The 18151-nt window shown below is 38.7% G+C and overlaps 1 protein-coding gene across 6 annotated transcripts in view; it reads left to right on the top strand.

Annotated features, from left to right (window-relative positions):
- The window catches only part of LOC135205053 (actin nucleation-promoting factor WASL-like), a 250054-nt gene that overhangs the window by 192508 nt on the left and 39395 nt on the right, over window positions 1-18151 (top strand). For all 6 annotated transcript variants that reach the window (XM_064235319.1, XM_064235321.1, XM_064235324.1 and 3 more), the window contains 3 exons: window positions 1206-1347; window positions 2193-2310; window positions 2428-2788. In XM_064235319.1, coding sequence (XP_064091389.1) covers window positions 1206-1347; window positions 2193-2310; window positions 2428-2788 — 621 coding nt within the window. The remainder of the gene's footprint in view (window positions 1-1205; window positions 1348-2192; window positions 2311-2427; window positions 2789-18151) is intronic.

Genomic DNA, 18151 nt, shown 5'->3' with positions numbered 1-18151 from the left:
GGTGAGAATAAGTGCTGAAATTATGTTCACTGCGCTCTGACAATATCCACTTCCTTTTTCTTTTATCATGCTTTCTATTTCTAGATCACTGTATTTGGGGATAGACCTCTTTTTGTTCCTCTTTTACCCATCTGAACTTTGGCTAATGACACCAGGGCCCACTATGAGTAGTAAGGTTTCAAGTTTAATTACTGATTCTGGAGTCAAAAGGATGCTGCTTGTTTCAAAGAGTGCAAGTAATTACTCATGTCCCACCAGTACACTTTTTAAGTGCAAGAAATTGTTCTGGCCCCAACAGCACACTTCTGGTATAAGTGCAAGTAATTCTTCTTTCTGAAACAGTACACTTATTGGGTAATTATGATTAATTATTGTAACCCCAGTTTATCGGCGGGAGTTCCGTTCTCAGATGGGTACTGATAAGCTAAAACCGCCATTAACCAAAACTCGGTGATTTATGGCACCGTAATGGCGCTTATGATGCTGATAACTGGTTATCAGTGCCATTATGGCACCTCTGTTAGTTATGATATGGCGCCATAACATTATTGGCGCCTTATGGCGTGCCGTAATGCTCCTTATGGCACTGATAACTGGAACTTGGCACATTATGGTGCCATAAATCGCCGATTTTATGGTGCTAGACTGGGGCTATAAAACTGGATCGCCAGTAACAGAGTCCGCTGATAACCGGGGGACTGCCAGTAGTACACTACTTGTGTAAGTGCAAGTACAGTGGACCCCCCGTATTCGCGTTCTCCAGATTCGCGGACTCACACATTCGCTGATTTCTCTGGGGACGTTTCCTGCATTATTCGCGGAAAATTCACACATTCGCGGTATTTTTCTATGATAAATATCCACAAATTCCTGGTTTTTTTGATGAATTTCATCATAAAAATGCACTTTTTGTGATAAAACTATTAAAAAAACCAAGTATGAAAATTTTTTGTTAGTGGGTTTTTCTTGAGTTTTAACTAACAAAATAGGCTGATTTTAGCATTTTCATAGGGGTTCCAAACATTCGCGGATTCTAACTATTCACGGGGGGGTCTGGTATGCATCCCCCGCGAATACGGGGGGACCACTGTAATTGTTCTGGCCCCAACAGTACACTTACGGTAAAAGTGCAAGTGATTATATTCAGGCCTCAATAGTACACTTCTTGTATAATTGTAAGGAACTACATATTCTGATCCCAACAGGACGCAAGGGAGGAAGAGGACAGCAAGAACAGCCTAAACTGTCCCCACCAATTCCCCAGAAAACACAAATTCCTGCAGTTGAACTTCGCAAAGACAAAAAGAAGAACAAGAAGAAAGGCGACAAAAACAAAGGGAAGCTAAGGTAGGACTCTTTTTAGAAATCTTAAGGGAGCAGTTCAGCTAAGTTATAAATATCAAGGTTTTTACTGGATTTTGTCAGTGTTTAACATTCATTACCTAATTTTGCCACTGTTTTAGTGGGTTTTTTTTTTTTTTTTTTTTTTTTTTTTTTTTTTTTTTTTTTTTTAAAAACTTTCAGAAAATAATATGATCACTCATTTATTCTTTGGAAATTTGCGTAAAAAAAGATTGGTGTAACATAAGTTTTAAAGGTTTGTTAATTATCAGAATTAGAGAGCATATACAGGGAGTCCCCAGTTATCAGCGTGGGTTCTGTTCCCGGGGGTGTGTCAATAAGTGAAAACCGCCGTTAACCGAAACTCGGCAATTTATGGTGCTTATGATGCCAATGACCAGTTATCGGCACCATAAGCACATTTATGGCACCTCTGTTAGGTGTTTTATGGCACCATAACTATTATTGGCCCCTTATGGCACCGAAAACTGGAAGTTTGCCTGTATTGGTGCCATAAATTGCCAATTTTACGGTGCCAGCCAAGCGCCATAAAACTGGATTGCCGATAATCGAGTCTGCCGATAACCATGGTCTGCCTGTACATGAATTTCTAACATCATAAGGAATATGACTTGTGTATCCTCTAGTGAGGAATTGTCTTGCAGTTCTACATAATAGTCATCTTTTATCCATAAGGTTGTATTCACACCAAATGCCCTCCAGCCTACTTTGTCTTTTACTGGTAGCTTTTATTGTAATTTTGCCCTGTGGTATTAACTGCAAGTGGAACATGTCTCTGGCTGATATTTCTTCATTATGGAAGTTGAGATATGTTAATTACTCTCCCACAGCAAACACCTGATTGGGATGCCAACTGACTTCAAGCATATCAATCATGTTGATTATGAAGCAAACAAGGGAGGGACAGAGTATAATGCTGATGACAAGCTTCAAACATTTTTCAGGATGGTAAGCATCTTTGATTTTGCTTCAAATCCATTTCAGCAATGTGTTTTAAGAAGTGAATATGTCAGAATTATTTTAAAATCTTCATTTGCGTTTATTTAATATTCTCTCAATGTTTAGGTTGGCGTCAGTCAGGAACAGCTTTCGGATCGCAGCACCCGACAGTTCATCTATGATTTCATTGAAAGGAATGGCGGAGTGGAGAAGGCAGTGGAGGAGGACATGCTATATTCCTCGCTACCCCTTCTATTTCCAAAAGGATCTGCTAGTAGCACTGCGTCCAACCGCATGCCTCTCCCTCTACCAAAGTATCCTGTGTCCCCACCGACTCCACCTAGGGCACTTCATAAAAATGCAACCCCTCCTTCTCCTCATCCTCCTCCCGTTCCTCGGAGTTCTCATCATACTCTTCCACGACTACCACCTAACCCCTCTCAGCGGCCTCCAATGCCACTACCACCCCTAGAGCAGGATGCTGCAAGTAGGTTGTGTGGCTTTTTTTAATACTTATATGCAATTCGCTTCAGTAGTTTTAGGTTGGGGAGATCTTGTTTTTAGCTTAGTTACTGAAGGGTTTTTACTTAGGGAAGTAATAAGGCTGAGTGTACTCTTCTATCATATTGAGTGAACATTAGGACAGACTCATTTTAAAAGTGTGTATACTGTGCTTTTCATGTGTTTGTACATAATCTAAGAATAGGTGTAAAAGGTTTTATACAAGATTGTGGTAAAAAAACAAAAACATTCACACTTTCTATCCCTTTCTTGCTCATTATTCTGCACCATACCATATAGAAAGCTGTATATTACTCATGGAGATAACCTGAAGTACATTGTGTAGCCTAGCAAGGCCGAGTGGTCTGGTGGGGGTGACAGTCATAAAACTCCATGTTCCATCAGTTGTTACAGACAAGAAGAGCAATAATCAAACGTGGCACCACAATGTAAATAAAGTAACCATAATTTTAAACAGGAAACTGCCTCATTTATTGTATTTCCTGGTATTGAAGACATTTGCTTCAAAGATGCACCTCAATTTAGACTTGCAGAAGTGTAAAAAATGTGTTCAAGTTGAGTCTTTGTTTTTATTGGCAAGCTGCTTGCATTCAACTTCCTCAGTGCATTAAAGCACTGTGGCTTCAGTTGCTAAAGCATTTTGATTACTGGAGTTTTTTCATTTTATTATTTAGAAAATACTTTGTCTTTGTATTTTTCCTGTTTATTTATTATAGTATTTAATAGATTCTCTGAAGTTGACATACCAGTGGGCTGAAAAACTTTTAACAGTTTACCAAGCAGTATACAAGATATGGTATAAATTTCCCAGCTGTTTCTTAAGAAATTTTATTGACCTACAGTGTCTCGATATGTGTAAATGGATGGGGCTTCAGCTTTTGCAATATATAAAGAATTTTATTATATTGGGTAAATCATTAGGAGGACACTGTGAATGAACGGTAAAACCTGCTCCTTGAGATATAAGTGAGCAAACGATGTCTCCTATTCGGATGGACTGATAAGCCTTAACCCTCTTACGCCGATTGGACGTATTAAACGTCGAGTCAAAATGTCTCCCGTATGCCGATTGGACGTATCATACGTCGGCTCAAAAAAGTTTTTTTAAAAATTCGCGGAAAAATACTTATAGGCCTACCAGCCGAAAACTTTTGTATCACGCGCCTTGGGGGATGCTGGGAGTTCACGGATCAAGGCATTGTTTTGTTTACAATCGCTACGCAGGCGCGCAAGCGCGAATTTCTTTCTTATCGCACTAAAAAGTATCAGTGACACATCTCGGAAATTATTTCGTCACTTTGACATAATTTTTGCACCATTTTAAATTATCCTTTACATGAAGTATTATATATTAAAATGTGCGCAATTTCATGTAAAATACAACAAAAAAATACTCATGATTGTAGCTTTTATCAGTTTTGAAATATTTTCATATAAATAACGATAAGTGCAAAAATTTCAACCTTCGGTCAACTTTGACTCTACAGAAATGGTCGAGAAACGCAATTGTAAGCTAAAATTCTTATATTATAGTAATATTCAATCATTTGCCTTTATTTTGCAACAAATTGGACGTCTCTAGCACAATATTTCGATTTATGGTGAATTTATGAAAAAACTTTTTCCTTACGTTCGTGCGATAACTCTTCCGATAAATTTTTTCGTGCGATTGTCCTAATGTTTGCACTCTTTTAAATTTGCCGTTACATAAAGTTTTATATGGAAATGTGTGCAATTTCATGCACAATACAACAGAAAACAACCCATGGTTGTAGCTTTTATCAGTTTCGAAATATTTTCATATAAATAACGTTAAGTGCAAAAATTTCAACTTTCGGTCAACTTTGACTCTACCGAAATGGTCGAAAAACGCAATTGTAAGCTAAAACTCTTATATTCTAGTAATATTCAATCATTTACCTTCATTTTGCAACGACTTGGAAGTCTCTAGCACAATATTTCGATTTATGGTGAATTTATGAAAAAAAAAAAACATTTTCCTTACGTTTGCGCGGTAACTTCCGAAAAAATCAGAATTTTTTGTGCGATTGTCGAAATGTTTGCACCATTTAAAATTAGCTGTTACATAAAGTTTTATATTTGAAAATGTGCGCAATTTCATGTAGAATACAACTAAAAATGATTAAAGGTTGTAGCTTTTCTCTTTTTTCGAAATATTTGCATATAAATCACGATAAATAGAAAAAAAACCACGTTCGGTCAAATTTGACTCTACCGAAATAGTTGAAAAACGCAATTGTAAGCTAAAACTCTTACGGCCTAGTAATATTCCGTCATTTTTCTTCATTTTGAAACAAATTTGAAGTCTCTCAAACAATATTGTGATTTATGGTGAATTTTTGAAAAATATATTTACCTTCACTCCGCGCTCCGATTCGCGGCCGCAAGTCTCCGAAATACGTACATCGCATTATCCTAATATTTGCTCCTTTTCATATTACCCTTTTTATAGAGTTTTATACATCAAAATGTGCGCAAATTCATGAAGAATACAATAAAAAATAATTGAAGGTTGTAGCTTTTTCCATCTCTGATATATGTGCATATAAAAAAATATATATATAAAAATTTCGACATTCGGTCAAATTTAACTCATCCGAAATGGTCGAAATCTGCAATTCTAATCTAAAACTCTTACAGTATCGTAATATTCAATCATTTGTCTTAATTTTGAAACAAATTTGAAGTCTCTAGAACAATATTTAGAATTACGGTGAATTTTTGAAAATAACATTTTTTTACGTCTGCGCGTTACGAATTCGTACATCATTTTGTGATAATATTTTTCCGGTGTTGCTTTTATTGTTTTACTATATATTATATATCAAAAGGATTGCAATTTAGTGTACAATACAACAACAAAAAAAGTAACTCGTTAGCTTTGACCGTTTTTTGCACAGCGTGATTTGAATACAATTATCTATGAATTTTTTTTTTTGCTACCATATATTGCATTATTTACATATGATAATGATATTATTTTTCATTTCTGATGATTGCATACTAAACTTCAGGCAATGAAAAAAAAAACGAGCCAAAAATGAACTCTTAATCTTCAAAACTAAGCGCGCTGTGATTTTTTGAAAAAATTACTTTTTCCGCTTCCGCGCTCACTCCAAACTGGCGCCGGCATACAGGAGAGGTTTTGATTTTTAGGGCTTCGGCGTAAGAGGGTTAAGAGACAACCCAATCCTTGTAATTCTCTCTCTCTCTCTCTCTCTCTCTCTCTCTCTCTCTCTCTCTCTCTCTCTCTCTCTCTCTCTCTCTCTCTCTCTCTCTATTTCAATATCCGATAATTCCATCAATGCGAAATCCGCATCATCGACTCCTGCACCCGTAGTAGGAAAACATAAGAAGTACAGATTACATTTTATTGCACAGTTACACTTTGTTAAAACACCACACAAACATGACAGCTGAAATCAGACAAAATAAAATTAGAATAAAGATTAAAATCCACTCAACAGAGATATTATGGATGAGGAATATCATTCAAATTTTCAAAACTTTAGAATTTTGCACATTGTTACCATTTGTTAAACGTAACATGAAAATGTTTAATTACAATAGTCTTATTATAGTAAGATATAATGAATTTTGTGACTTGTACTGTCTTTATTAACTATTCTTTAGGTGAAAATTACTCTCTATCATTTGCTTTGTCTGTGACTACTTTAGTAGAGGTTCAGCTAGTATTAAAAGTGAAACGGTCATTAATGAATGCTTCCAATACGTAGTTAGCCCCCACTTTTTGGAGGGCGGGGTAGGACAGCAATGGCTTTGGTTCCCATTCTTTTCTTTTTGATGACATTGGCAGGTTGTTACACAATTGCTCTGAATTTTGTTTTGTTTTCTTGGTTAACACATTGGATCATCTGGATTCTGGTTTGTTTTTTACAATATGGCATCTTCTCAATCTTTCCATATTGAAATCTGTTAGATTTTGTAAGGCAAGTGGTTGTAAGACCAGATTGGGTTAATTGAAGTACCATATTCACGAGATATGCATTGATCATCAAGGGGTAAATTGTGATTCAGATGAACACTGTGATCATTGCAAGGATTGGTCTTTAGAAGAGATAAAGAGGATGGTAAATTGTTGAATTAGAAGAGAGGGCAGACTTAGAAAGAGAGTAAAGAGAACAGATTGGCCTTTAGAAGAGATATAGAGGATGGTAAATTGTTGAATTAGAAGAGAGGACAGACTTAGAGAGTAAAGGGAATAGCTAGTCTTAGATGTAGGTCTTCTTGAGAATTAACAATCTGGTCAAAAAGATAGATAAGTCTATACATTCTTTCTACACCCAGTCACCTTAGGGTAGTAGATTAGATTTAATGACGTCAGCTATTGATTCACTTGAATCTAGAACTGCATTTTTGTGTAACAAATTTGAGTCTTTTGCATTAAATGTGTCTAATGCAATGGTAGGGACAGTGTCCCCTCTTTCCTTGGGCTACTGCGTGTGCCTTTGCTTCTCAGTTCTCCTTGAATGAATGTAGATCGTGCACACTTAAGGACAGGCACGGTAGGGTGACAAGATTTAGACATTTGTGTTTGACCCAGTTAGCTTATGGTTATTCTAGTGATTTGTCTGAGCCAGGTAACTGATCGCAATCTGTACCGAGTGTTGCCTTTGGTCCTGGAACTGTCTCTTATGAATATTGAGTCCTCAGATACTAAGTGTTTATGCCAAGTCTCCTATTTTGTTGCCCCATTTTGGCTTCAGCAAAGCCACAGTATTTATGAACTGTCTTTCCCAACCAAAGGCTAAGTTTGTCTTACATTTGCCCTTAAGTCTCTCAAGTTGTCTGTTAGTTCATTCCTTTGGGAAAATAATAGACTACAAGCTGTCTTTGTTTATAGCTGCAGAGACTGAGAAAATTGAAAATAAAGCTTATCCGCCAGTCCCAGGCCTCTAAATGGAAGCTTCCTGTCTCTTCTTCTGACTTTAAACACTCCCTGGGATATACTACCTCTTTTTCAGGTCTTCCTTTTCAAGTTCAGGAAGGAAGAAAGTGTCCTTTTGGTAGCAAGATTCCAGATCTTGTTCTACAAAGGGAGGGATGTTTTAACTCATCTGCTAACAGCAAGAATCTTAAGCCTAAAAAAGAATAGTTCCGTAAGAGGCAGGTGCATTGGTATAGAAAATACTTTTGGAAGGTTATTGCATGCCTTTCAAACTACCCCATAACCTTTCAGTCATACAGAGGCAGCCTTGAGAAGAGAAAGGTGTTGAGTCAGAAAGTCTCTTCTCTGTTAGAGAAGGCAGCAAAAGAGGAGGTACCAGGTATGTTGCCAGGATTTTACAACAGAAGTATGCCTAGTTCCAAAGGCCACGGGAGGTTGAAGGCCTGTCCTGGATATATCCAAACTCAGCCTCTATGTTCAGTTGTCCCTTTTTTCCATGAAGTCAGCCTCCATGTTCTTAGTCTTAGAGTAAGGGGCAACGATGTTTATGGTGGGCATGAAAGATTTGTCTAGGTGGGAGTGGCATGTTCATCTTTCCCGAGGTCCTTAGCGAAGGGTTGATGTGTGATGTCAGGACATTTTTTTGATTTATTATCAAAGCTGGTCTTCTTTTAAAGCTATAGTGCATGTCTTATAAACTAGTTGTCTTTTTTTTTTAGTATACATAATTGATATTGGCATTACTGAATTTTTAGTGTATAAACACTGAATGGCCTGAGCTGCCCCAGTGCTTGTCTTCTGAGCCAAAAAACCACGATTCATTTCATGAAAGATGTGTACTTTCATTTCCCCATTCACTAATTTTGAACTCTTTTTCAAGCAAAATTCCACACTTCGAGTTTTAACCAGGGTACTATCCCCCTTTGCAAAATGGCTTCACTTATTAGGAGTAAAGATACATCTGTACCTGGACAATCAATTGGATTATCATTCTAAAGTCCAGGAGGATTGCCTGAGCACAAGAGAGCTAGCACTAGGCTTATTGACAGCGCAAGGGCTTACTTATAAATGTCACAATATCTTCTCTGGAACTGACACAAAGAGTGACCTACCTGGACATGGTGATCAACTCAGTTCTTTTCGAGGTTTTACCAACATGTGCTCAATCAAATAATCTGTTATCAATTGCAAGAGAATCCTCCTCCTCAAAAGCATGCCTGCCAAATCTTGGCTCTCTCATAGGTCTTGTCTTCTCTGGAGAAGTTAGTCCTGGATGTTCGACTGTAGAAGAGACTGCTTGAGTTACGCTTGAATAAGCACTGGCACAGACTCACATGGCTTATCTAAGAGACAAGGAGCCACAGTCAGAAACCTTGGTAGCCATCGCCATGGATTTACTTCTCTGGACAGAGGAGAGGAATATTCTCCTAATGCCCCAGTTTGTCCCCGGTCTAGTGAAGTTCTAGTGGCCATGCTAAGTTGTTTAAGACAGGTACTCTCTCACAAATTAACTTTTAACCCTTCAGTTTGCAAGACAAATTAGAGAGAGTTCAACCAACGTTTTAATTGGTCTCTTCACAACGAAGCAGAATCATCATCTCCAGCTGTACATCTCACCAGTTCTGGGTAATAGATGCTGTGGCTGTAGATTGGACAAACCTATTCATATAGGCCTTCCCTCTGTTTCCACTGTGGAAGGAGTTGCTCAAGAAGTTGATGGAGTCCTGGAACAGCACCATGATTCTAATTGCACCTTGGTGGCCAAGGGAACATTGTTTCACAGACCTTCTAAAACAAATCTGCTTTGACAGGTAGGGACAGGTAGGCTTCATTACGAAAGGACATATATGTACCATAAACATGCCTTGTCAAACTGCAGGAAAACTTTACAAGCTCCACAGCTCTGGAGACTTTTCAAAGACGTCTAGCGACTCTATCCTTGCTGCAAGGAGAAACTCCACTTGTATATTATATCAGACTTGAGCTATATAGACCTTGGTGCAGGTCCAAGGGCATTTCATGGCCACCAGCATTGATAATGTAATAAAGTTTCTGCAGTTCTTGAGATATGCAAAAGGTTAGTTTGTTGCCTCCATCAAAGGCTATAAATCCTTGTTGGCTTCTGTTTTAAGGCATACTGTCTTGGATATTTCGAACGATGTTGACTCATGCAAAGCTGCTTGCTCATTTCGGCTGGAAATGCGGAAGGTGCGGAATGTTCTGCAAAAGCCACTTTTATGGAACTTGGATCATCTTCTTTCCCACCGTTATCCCAACATTAATGGGTCGATTGCCTGATGCTCCTTCTCCACTGCCTTCTTTCAAAGGCATCATCCTCCACCAAGTCTCTTCTCTCCATGTCTTCGTTCGCTTTATCTTACCATCTAATTCTCTGTCTCCCTCTCAATCTTCTTCCTCTAACAGGTTCCTCCCCAGCCCTCTTCACTCTCTCCTCGTCATCCATCCTCAACACATGCACATACCATCTCAATTGTGACTCCTATCACCTCTGTAATCTTTACTAATCCTGCCCTTCTTCTTATTTCACTATTTCCCAATCTCTCAGGCAGTGATATTCCCATAATCCACCTCAGTATCCTCATCTCTGTTCTCTCAAGCATTACCTCCTCTTTTCTTCTTAGAGCCCGTGTTTTTATATCCATACATTAACACTGGTTTTATCACTATGCTATAGATCGTAAGTTTTAACTTGATTGGCATTTTCTTATCACATGCTACTCCTGCTACCTCTCTCCACTTCCCCCACGCAGCTCTTATCCTACTGTCAACTTCAGCCTAACACCCCTCTTGGCTGCCACTCTCCAACCCTGCTCTGTAGATCTTCATTTTCGGCAGTAATCACCAGATCGTCGATGCAAAACAACTCCCACAGCTCTTCATTCCTAATTTCTTTATTTAACACATCCATGACCAGCACAAACAAAAATGGGCTTAATGCTGACCCATGGTGTAATCCAACACTAACTTCAAAGTTGTATGTTTCCCCAGCTACTGTTATTACTTTTATGCTCATTCTTTGATATATCATCTCTACCAGCCTAACCAACTTTTCTAGGACTATTCTCAAACACCAAAGCATCACTTCTCTTGGGATTCTATTTTATGCTCTCTCTAGGTATATAAATGCCCAATAGAGTTCCTGGTTTCCCCTCTAGCCTCTTTTCTTTTAGCTCTCTTACTATGAAGAGGGCATCCACCATTCCTCTTCCTCTCATAAATTCATACTGCTGTTTGCCGATCTCTACAGTCTCTCGTAATCTCTTGTCCAGTATCCTCTCTAAAACTTTGAATCCATGCTCTGTTAGTTTAATTCCCCTGTAGTTACCACAATCCATCACATCTCCCTTCTGCTTGTATATAGTATATGCATATCATTAGACTCTCCTCCCGTCCCTTGGCATTAGTACTTCCTCTTCCTATATAGCTGTTAACAAATCCAGCATCCATTTCTCCCCCTCTGTACCTAGTAATTTGATCATTTCATTTTGGAACTGATGGACCAGGTGCTTTACCATTCTCCATTTTACTTAATTCTCTCTTCACTTCTGTATCCTGTATCTCCATCACTGGTCCCTCTACCCTCTGTGCTTCCCCAATCTCCACTCTCATTTTCAGTATTTTAGATGTTGTTCAAAATACTCTCCGTCTCTTCTTCATGTTTTCATCCCTATGCAGTATCTTTCCATCTTCATCCTTGATGACACCCAATTTACCCAAAACCTGCCTCTGCCTTTTCCTCAAGTTTGAAGTTCAGCTGCTCTGCTGTACTTCCAATAGCCATACCTATCCTCCCTGTTGCATCTCTTTCCTCTTCTCTGTACCATTCCTCTGCACCTTGTGCATGCCTTACTTTCTAGTCCTGAAGTGCTTTTGATTTTCTTTTAAATTGATTCTTGAAACTCTCCATTCCACCACCACTTTTCTCCGCTTGACGTTTCATATACGCTTGTTCTTCCCACCAGTTCCACTGCTTCCTCCACAACTATTTCTCTCATGTCTGCCCAGATATTTTCCACTCTGTTACCCTGTCTTCCTTCTATGTTCCCCCTTTCCAGCCATCTCTCTCTCACAGTCCTCCTAAAAAATTTATTTCATCATAAAAATCAAGATTTTAAATCATTATAATTTATATGCTTTTATTTACTATTTTAAATAAGTATAGTGTATGCTGTTTATTCATTCATGTACTGGAGCTCTTGCTTACTGTCCAGCAAAGATAACCTCCTTCTGGGGTTAGGATAGGCCAAAGAAAAATGTAGCTTGTAGTCTCTAGGATACATGGAATTTTTAAGATTTATTATACTCTAAATCAATCTTCGATGCTGGGAAATATGCTGTTTACTCTTGAAGATTAAACATTACAGAATATGTGTTTTGACTTTATTTAAATTGAGGTAGTTACAGATGATAGTAAAAGAAAAAGAAAACAAATTAAATTTGATTATAAGAATTTCTCTTACTATTTAGGGTGCTGATAGATAAATAATTGAATATTACTCTACTAAGGAACTTTTCCCATTGTAGATTATGGTGTCATGGTTCTTCTTAAGAGCAACGTTGTTAAAGCCATTAAACTAGTTCAAAATGAAGCCATAGAGTCTGTTGTAGAGGCTTTGAATTTTCTCTAGTCAGATCTTGACAAGTTGGATTTCATGAACTACCACCCTTCTTAAATTGTGAAATTGTAACTGTGTATAGGGCAGTTAGAGTCAAGCTAGTCATTCTCCTACTACTGGACTATTTGATCCAATAATTGTGTTCATAAATAATCACTCATTGCGTGTCTTCTCTTGAATATGTGTAGTTTTCCTGCCCTTTAGGAACATCTGCCTCCATATCATGTGCCTCTGATTTCACCGCCTAACAGTGGGACCCCTGTATTTGCGTTCTCTGGATTTGTGGACTCATACATTCACGGATTTCTCTCTGGAACATATGCTTCCATTATTCGCAGGAAATTTGCCTATGTGCAATATTTTCTGTGAGAAATATCCACAAATTCCTTTTATTTTATTTTTGTCAATTTCATCATAAAATGCACTTTTCGTGATAAAACTACAGAAAGTGTTCAAGTTATGATCATTTGTCTTATGATAAGATCTCATTATATCTGGACGATTGGCTAATAAGAGCCCAATCGGAGAAAAAATGTCTGGAGGACCTTTTATTTACTCTAAATTTGACAAAGTCCCTGGGACTTTTAGTCAATCGCAAGAAATCCATGCTGACTCCCCAGCAAAGTATTGTCTATCTGGGGATTCAGATGGATTCTCGGGATTTTCTAGCGTATCCTTCGCAGGAAAGGAGAGAACGCTGCTTAGAAAAGGTGGCAGTCTTCTTAAGGAAAGAACATTGTTCCGCGAGGGAATGGATGAGCTTACTGGGGACCCTCTCCTCGATGGAACAGTTCGTTTCCTTAGGAAGACTACACCTACGACCCCTTCAATTTTATCTGAAGGAGAGATGGGATTGGAAGTCCAACAATCTGGGAGAAACCTTTCCGATCTCGAAAGGAATCAAGGAGAATATCCGCTGGTGGTTAGATCCACAGAAACTAAGCAAGGGAATCTCCCTTCACCTACAGAACCCTCGCTTAGCGTTATTTGCAGACGCCTCAGATTCAGGGTGGGGAGCGACCCTAGGTTCGGAAGAAGTGTCAGGCACTTGGGAAGGAGAACAAGTGTCCTGGCACATAAACAAGAAAGAACTAACAGCCATTCATCTAGTTTTAGTTCATTTCGAGGAGCAGGTCTCAGGTCTGGGGATTCAAATCCACTCGGACAACACAACAGCCCTCGCATATTTAAAGAAACAAGGGGGGACGCATTCCTTTTCCCTGTACAAATCAGCAAAGGATCTGCTGATTTGGGCTCAGGAAAGGAAGATCTCTCTTCTCACAAGGTTTGTGCAGGGAGAGAGAAATGTCCGGGCAGATCTGTTGAGTAGAAAAGACCAAGTCCTACCCACGGAATGGACTCTCAATCCTCAGATTTGCCAACAACTATGGCATCTGTGGGGAAGGCCCAATATAGACCTGTTCGCGACCAACAAGAATCACAGATTAGAGAACTATTGCTCCCCGATCTCGGATCCACAAGCAGTAGCAGTAGACAGCTTTCTGCTAGATTGGACAGGCTTGGACACATACGCCTTCCCTCCTTTCAAGATAGTAGGGGAAGTATTGAGGAAGTTCGCTTGCTCGGAAGGAACAAGAATGACCCTCATCGCTCCCTTCTGGCCAGCTCTCAATTGGTTCACAGAGGTGCTGGAGTGGTTAGTAGATTTTCCAAGATCGCTTCCACTAAGGAACGATCTTCTCAAACAACCCCACTTCGACAGGTTTCACAAAAACCTCCCCGCTCTAAGTCTGACCGCCTTCAGACTGTTGAAGGACTTGTCAGAGCAAGGGGCTTTTCACGTGAAGTGGCGAAGGCTATTGCAAGAGCCAGAAGAGTCTCCACCTCTAGGGTATATCAGTCGAAGTGGGAGTTGTTTAGAAGATGGTGTAAGAGGAAGAAAATATCCTCTTCCAGTACCTCTGTAACTGAAATCGCAGATTTTCTTTTATATTTGAAAAAAGACTGTAACCTGGCAGTATCAACAGTGAAAGGTTACAGAAGTATTTTGGCCTCAGTCTTTCGACATAGAGGACTAGATCTGACCAATAATAAAGATCTCCATGACCTTATAAGGTCTTCAAAACATACGCGAAAGACCATATAATCAAGAAACCTAGCTGGAACTTGGATGTGGTCCTCAAGTTCCTAATGTCGGAAAAATTTGTACCGTCTCACACAGCTTCTTTTAGAGACTTAACTAGAAAGTCCTTATTCCTCTTTGCATTAGCGACAGCTAAGAGAATTAGCGAGTTGCAAGCTTTGGAAGGTAAAGTGGGTTTTAAGAAGGATTCAGCAATTTGCTCCTTTAAACCACTTTTTCTAGCAAAGAATGAAAATCCCTCAAAGCCTTGGCCAAGAAGCTTTGAGATAAGAGGACTCTCTTCACTAACAGGAAGAGAACTAGAGAGGACTTTGTGTCCAGTCAGGGCACTCAAGTTCTACCTGAAGAAGAAAACGTTGCTAGGAGGTACAGAAGAAAGTCTTTGGTGCTCTGTAAGAGATCCGAAAAGATCGATTTCAAAGAATGCCCTTACATTCTTCATAAAGGATGTAATAAAGGAAGCTCACCTTACGTGCGATGAAGAGCACCTCAAGGTTCTCAGAGTAAGAGCGCATGAAGTGAGAGCCATAGCTACGTCAATGGCATTTCACAAAACATGGTCTCTGCAGGCACTTATAGAGTCTACGTTTTGGAGATGTAATTCTGTGTTTGCCTCGAATTACCTAAGAGACGTAAAAATTTCGTACGAAAAGTGTTTTGCTCTGGGAGCGTATGTTTCGGCGAATTCTGTGCTGGGAGAAGGGGCTGAGGCTAATCCTTCGTAATTTACTTTAGTGTTTAATTTATCTTTTATTGGTGGTTGTTTTTATTGGTTGATGGTCAGAGGGAATAGGGAACCCTCTTGCAATTCATAGATTATAACAGTACTAACATGGTCAGGTGATCGGGATTGGCTTCAGTGCTCCTTGTGATTACTTATAGTAACGTTAACTCTGTCATGTAAGAGGGCGAGTCTCCATTGATATGACAAAAGGTCAAGGCTCTACCATGTAAGTGGGTCAGCCCCCATTGGTACGATCCAGAATAGGCTCTGTCGCGTAAGCGGCTTAGCCCCATTGACACGATCCAAAGAGTTATTCAGCCATAGGTCCATACCTCGCTGAAACTCTTGAGGCAGGCAGACTCATCGACAGTAGTCATGAAGTCTTCAGCCCAATCAGGTAGGAACCATGGATTATTTTATCCAAGAACATATGTTGTTTTTTCCCTGTTTTTTAATGTATTTAGTTTAAGTATTATTATTTTGTTTTTAGCTGTCTCTTACCCGCCACCAAGGGTGCCAATCAGCTAAGTATATATCTGCTGGGTAAGTTTTCATGTACAAAAATGATATTGTTAAGATACAATAAAGTTTTGTACATACTTACCTGGCAGATATATACGATTAATGGCCCACCCATCCTCCCCTCAGGAGACAGGTGGAAGAGAAATTATGGCTTAGAAAACGGGAATGGTTCCAGACCCCGCCACCCAGCGGCGGGAATGGTGGATCACCTGACCTACCTGTCGCGTGTGCCGCTAGTTTTGAAATTCTGTCGGGACGACCGAGTCTATAGCTAAGTATATATCTGCCAGGTAAGTATGTACAAAACTTTATTGTATCTTAACAATATCATTTTACTTAGTTTTGAATGCTTCCAAAGCATTAAAAGTAAGGATTTCTTAGGATTTTTTTATAATATTCCGGCTTACGACGATTTTCAGGTTACAACATGTCTCAAAAACGGAACCCCCATTGTAACCCGGGGACTGCCTATTGTTAAATTTAAACCAAGTTGTAACCGAAGCTGAGAAAACTGTCCAAGCTGCTTATAATTATTGTCATGCGTCGGCAATAAGAATAAAACTCCCGTAAACTTATGCCCTCAATCACAACCGTAGATGAAAATAATAAAATTGAGAGAATCATTTTAATCAAAACTTCTGGGCTTGAAAGAACACATTTTACTGTTGTTTTCACGCTGATAAAAGATAAATAACGTAAAGCTCATTTTACGATGAAATAAAGTGAAAATAGCGAACGGAATCACGTAATTTTTTTACGCAATAAACATGCCACAACACAATCTGTTAACGAAATAAATAATTTATTTCACAACGACTTAAAAACACTTCGTATAATGAAAAATGACCTTGTCTCATATAAGCAAAGTATCTAGATATTCATTTATGCTAACTAGAAGCAAGAAAATTCTGTCAATTGAGTTAAATACGGCGAAATAAACTCGTACTCACCATCAGCTGATTTCCAAACCAAAACATTGACTGCTTTGTTAGTATTTTATGATACAATAGTGTGAGAATACGTACAATGTTATTGGATACAGGGAAGTAACGTATAACTTTTTAAAAGATTCATGGAAAAGATGCATATTTGTTATGTTTTTATTTTATAATTATACTTAGCCATCAGCAGCCTGACATCAGTCAATTATGTCGATGTCAGTCCTAATTATTCTAGTTTCGTGCCCAATTTCTTATTTTTTACTACTTATATATCATAGTCAGAATGCATTGAACCTCCAGAATTGGCTTATATGATTAATAAATAAATTACTATACCGTATATGTAGTATAGAGTTTACTGTAGGTTAGGCTACTGTATTCTTATGTATACGATATACCATAGTAGCCTATATGCTAGGCAAACTTGTTAATTTCTCTTTGTAGTGAATTATCATAAGCCAATATGCACTGAACCGAGAGAATTAGCTGAAATTAATAATTACTATACCGTATACATATGTATGAAGTATACCGTGTAGTGTAGGCTAGGCTTACCGTGTATGTAAAGATGGTACTGATTACCCTAGTGTAGGCTAGGCTATATTCGAGGTAAGATTTTTCTTATAAACAGTAGGTTTTTTGGAACCTAACCCCATCGTAAGTAGGAGAATACCTGTGTTAAAAATAAAAAACCCAGGTACAAAAATTTGTAGTGGGTTTTTCTTGACCACTGTATGCCACCAAAGAAATAATCTTCTGTGTAACTCAAGAAGTCCTATAGAGACCCTTTAAAAATATTGTATAGTCCTACAATTTTCTTTGAAACAAGGTTTTCTGTATACAGTTGGTTAAATGTTGCATGATATTAAACCCTGCCCTTGTAGGCATAATTGGATATGAAGATTCTGATGTAGCAGCTAAACCTACAACCACTAATATCAGATCACATGCATCCATCACAACCTGACTGTTTTACATCTGAAACTAACATCTTTAAAAAGTGGTAGGTTTGTGATTTGAATAAGGTATACACTCTCCCTCCTTCCCTTTTGCTTCTTTCCTCCATTACCACTTACATTACATCACAGAAACATAAACCTGAGGTAAACACCAAAGATGGTTATAGGAAAAAGGTTTAAGTTGTGTAGTGCATTACAGGCAGCAGTCCCCAGTTATCGACGGGGTTCCATTCTCTGTGATTTACAGCGCTTCTGATGCCAAGTTTCAATTAATGGCGCCTCTGTTAGTATGTTATGGCACCGTAACTCTATTATCGGCACCTTATGGCGCCCATAACCGAAACTCGGCTGTTATGGCGCTATAAATCGCCAGTTTGAGTCCGCCAATAACCAGGGACTACCTGTAGTAATAAAAAATAAAGCAAGCATGCAAGAAGGTTATTATCGTAATATACAATTGTATGTACTGAAATATTTAACTTTCCCACATAAGAACACACCTCATACCAGC

This window comes from Macrobrachium nipponense, chromosome 48 (assembly GCF_015104395.2).
Source record: "Macrobrachium nipponense isolate FS-2020 chromosome 48, ASM1510439v2, whole genome shotgun sequence".
Lineage (NCBI taxonomy): Eukaryota > Metazoa > Arthropoda > Malacostraca > Decapoda > Palaemonidae > Macrobrachium > Macrobrachium nipponense.
This window is presented reverse-complemented; position numbering and strand designations above follow the sequence as displayed.